Source organism: Quercus lobata, chromosome 1, assembly GCF_001633185.2.
Source record: "Quercus lobata isolate SW786 chromosome 1, ValleyOak3.0 Primary Assembly, whole genome shotgun sequence".
NCBI classification, from domain to species: Eukaryota; Viridiplantae; Streptophyta; class Magnoliopsida; order Fagales; family Fagaceae; genus Quercus; species Quercus lobata.
This window is the reverse complement of record NC_044904.1, coordinates 51,701,657-51,705,615: the sequence shown is the minus strand read 5'-3', so window position 1 is coordinate 51,705,615 and position 3,959 is coordinate 51,701,657. Positions and strand designations below refer to the sequence as shown.

The following is a 3,959-nucleotide window of genomic DNA, read 5'->3' as shown; positions in this document are numbered from 1 at the left end:
TTCAAAATTTCAGAGGCTCACTACAAGCTTTGAAGAAATCAAGATGGAGGAGGATGAGTCATTCAATGAGTTCTATGCCAAGCTCAAGGACATAGTGAACTCAACGTTCAATCTTGGGGAAACCATTCCTGAACCCAAGATTGTGAGAAAGGTGCTCAGATCTCTACCCAAGAGATTCCATGCCAAGATTACGACAATCGAGGAATCAAAGGATATTGATAAGATCCCTTTGACAGAGCTGGTTGGTAATCTGCAGACCTATGAGCTAAGGTTAACGAGGATTGGTAAGTCGGGTAAGAACAAGAGCATGGCTTTGAAAGCTAAGAGCAGTGACACAGATGAGTCTTCAGACGATTAAGATTCTAAGATGAAGTCCTACGTCACCAGGCAATTGAAGAAATTCATGAAGAATGCCAATAGGAAGGGCTTCGACAAGGATCGTAGGCAATCCAGTTCAGACGATTAAGATTCTAAGATGAAGTCCTACGTCACCAGGCAATTCAAGAAATTCATGAAGAATGCCAATAGGAAGGGCTTCGACAAGGATCGTAGGCAATCCAGTTCTTCTCAGTTCAAGAGCCAAGATAAAGGGAAGAATGATGCTAGGGATGGCGGTCAGCACACTGTTCCCTTAAGACCGAAGTGTTAAGGCTTTGGACATATGAAACAGGAATGTCCTACATATCTGAAGAGCATTGGGAAGAGCAAGGCACTTGCTGCTACTTTGAGCGACATTAAGCCTGAGGATGATTCCGACAGTAAGGATGACGAAATCCTAAATGCCTTCACTGCCATTGTCAATGTTGAAGACGTGGATGAAGAAGAGGATTTGGTGGAGTCCAAGTTTGAGAAGATGGATGAACAAGGTGACATCCACACAGCCTATGCAAAGTTATACAAGGTTTCAAAGAAGAATGAGAAGCTGTATAAGTTGGCCTCCATGAAGCTCAGTGATGTGGAGCTTGAGCGAGAAGAGCTTTCCACAGAGTTTGATGAAACCAATTAGACTATCGGAGCATTGACATTTGAGAATAATTTCTTGGCTGAGAAGACCAAGAAGCTTGAAATGGAGCAGTTCCAAGTTAGAGCCCAATTGGAAAGGACTTCAAGTGCAAAACTTGACGAGATGCTCAGTCTTCAGAAATCTACTTCTGATCGAACCGGTTTAGGGTATGATTTCTCTTCTCTTAGTATTAATTCTACTAGTACTACTATTTTTATTCCTTCTACTAATAATATTGAAATTCATAACAATGTTGTTAAAAATGAATTAGCTAGTGAGAACTTAGACAAGGGTAAATCTTTCTTAGGAGAACCCCCTAGGCAAGATAAGAAGGAAGCTAAAAACCCTAGGACTAAGAAGGCTAACTCTCAAAAGCCTAAACAAAAGAAGTAGCATCTCTGTCATCATTGTAGAGTTGCCCGTCATACTCGACCAAATTGCTATAAATGGTTAGCCACTTAACAGAGCAACGGCATGATAGCATCTGGAAGCCAGAATCTATTTCAATCCTCTCTTGCTCCCCATGGAGATCTTCTCAAAGCACTCGTGTTCCTTTCGAACTTGAACGGTTTCAATTCTTCCCCCTCACAGCCAGTTCAAAGGTTTAATCAAAGGAAAGGTTCTTCCAAATTATGGAAGGAAAATGGCTCCACGTGATTCTATCACTTTCTTCTCTCTTTTCGTGTTTTTGTTTTTGCATAACTTGTGTGTTTTGCTTTTATTTTGAGTCAGTTTAGTTTTATGCTTTACTTTGCTTAACATGTTTTTGTTTGTTCATTTTTCATTTTTGTTTATTTTTGGTTTTCATAAAAATAAAAAAAAATCAAAAAAAAAAATACAAAAATAGTATGTGTTTTGTGTACATTGGTACTTGTGTGCCTTGGATGGCCATTGAAACAAAGTTTTCTAAACTTTGTATCTTTTGTAACTTAGATGAGCATCTCTATGCACAACTAAGCAAGTAAGCTTTGTGGCTTGTGTTTGTGATGAGTAAGATTAAGTAATCTTTTGTACTTAACACTTGTATCACTCTTTTTGACAGAAAGGACTAGAAAATCCTAAGAAAAATGCATAAATAACCGTCTCACCACCGTTGCTCGCCAACCATGAATGACATTTGTGTGCTTTGGCATAGTAAAATTGGAATGTCAAATGCTTAACATAATTGAGTATTTCTTTTCTATCTCTTATATGCCCATGCATGATTTGCTTAAAAGAAAAAATATGCAAAGAAAAATAAAAAACAAAAAGATCAAAGTGCTTTTAAATATGATTGCAAACATGTATTCTAGGAGATGAGGGAGTTATAGGATGTACCTCGAAGGTGATAGTCCCCATCAAATAGTTATGATTTTGTGTGAGTTAAAGTGATTTCCTCATATCTCAAATCGTTATAACATGTATATACTTATGTACTCTTGCGATGTTTTTCACACACAACACACAATATTCTTTGCTACTCTTGATACATGTGCAGGTACAATGTGATTTGGCTATCACAAGGTTTACATGTATTAATGTATGCTCACTAAACTATCTTGACTTATTTTTGAAATATAAAATTGGTTAGACTTGTTTAGTGTGTGTATGTATGTGTTTTTGGGATCTATGTGCTCAAAATTGTTGTTGAGAGATGATTTTGAGGGTTTTTTTAATGTTGATTGGATCATTGGTTGAGTTACATGTTTGATTGCATTCATATATGTGTTTTTCCCTCATGAAAAACTGGTTTTAAGCAATCTCGATAGCTTCTCAACACCTCCTCGACATCTGGCTATCTATCAAGCTTTCCAACTTCTTTTTATCGCAATCTCGATAGCTTCTCGACAGCTAGGTGGATCGATCGACAAACTTTCTGGACCTTCAATAGCTTCTCGACAGCTGGTGGATCGATCGAGCTTCTTTATTATCTTTTCTGTTGAATTGTTCCTCGACAGATCCTCAGCAGCTGCATCTGTTGAAGCCTTTTTTGCTCGACACCTGTCTCGACATCTCTATCTGTCGAGATTTACTGAACACCTATATATATATATATATATATATATATGTTTAGCGCGATCCGTTTCTCACGTTTCTCGATCTTTCTCTCAATAGATCCATCTCTTCACCTCCTAAACACTCTTTTCTCTCTCAAAACCTTCAACCCACGTGATTTTCGAACTCTCCTTGCTTCAAATCACTTGGTATGCTCTTTTATCTCTTCATTCTTCATGCATTTCATGCATTTAGATCTAGGTTTTGGGGTTTTTCAAAATTGTTGAGTTTTTGTTGAAATTTTGGGATTGGTTTTAGTTTAAATGATCTTTAAACCTCATGCATTGCATCACATGAGCATTATAACTGTATTATCATGCATTTAGATGTGTGCAATTGATTGTGTGTTGGTAGGATTGGATTGAGCTGAGCCCATGATTATTTTTATATTGCATGTCACATGTTCATGCATTCCCATGCATACATTCCTTCTTTTCAATATACTTGCTATATTTGAACTGTGTTGGGACTTTTTTGATTGTCTCTCTCTCTCCCTCTCTCTTCTGTTTGCGTTAGTCTGTGTCTATTGCACCTAAACACAAGTCTACTCTGTCCTAGAACCTTCTTTGTTCTGGGGCATCCACTTCATCTGATCTTACTCCTTCATCTATTCGGTTCCGTGATGAGAATGCCCGAAAGGCCTTCTTGGAGAACTTTTCTCGATAAGGCATTCGTTCTGAATGCCAAGTCATCTTGGCGGACTTCGCCGACATTGACCTACTCGATGTCATTCAAAGTCGGGGTTGGGAGTTACTGTATGACGTCCCGGTCACATGTCCATCTGTACTGATCTAAGAGTTTTACTCCAACATGCATTGATTTGATTTTTTAGTACCTTATTTTATCACTCGCGTTCGAGGTACGGGCATTGCTGTCACACCACAGATTGTTGCGGTTGTGCTCCATGTCCCTAGGGTAAAGT

General features: G+C 38.4%; 1 protein-coding gene across 1 annotated transcript in view; it reads right to left on the bottom strand.

Annotated features, from left to right (window-relative positions):
* LOC115955401 (chromatin assembly factor 1 subunit FAS1-like) overlaps positions 1-3,750 on the bottom strand; it is a 10,707-nt gene extending 6,957 nt beyond the window's left edge. The window contains exon 1 of the mRNA XM_031073521.1: positions 3,637-3,750. Within this exon, the coding sequence (XP_030929381.1) occupies positions 3,637-3,750 (114 nt within the window). The remainder of the gene's footprint in view (positions 1-3,636) is intronic.
* Between the last annotated feature and the right edge of the window lie 209 nt (positions 3,751-3,959).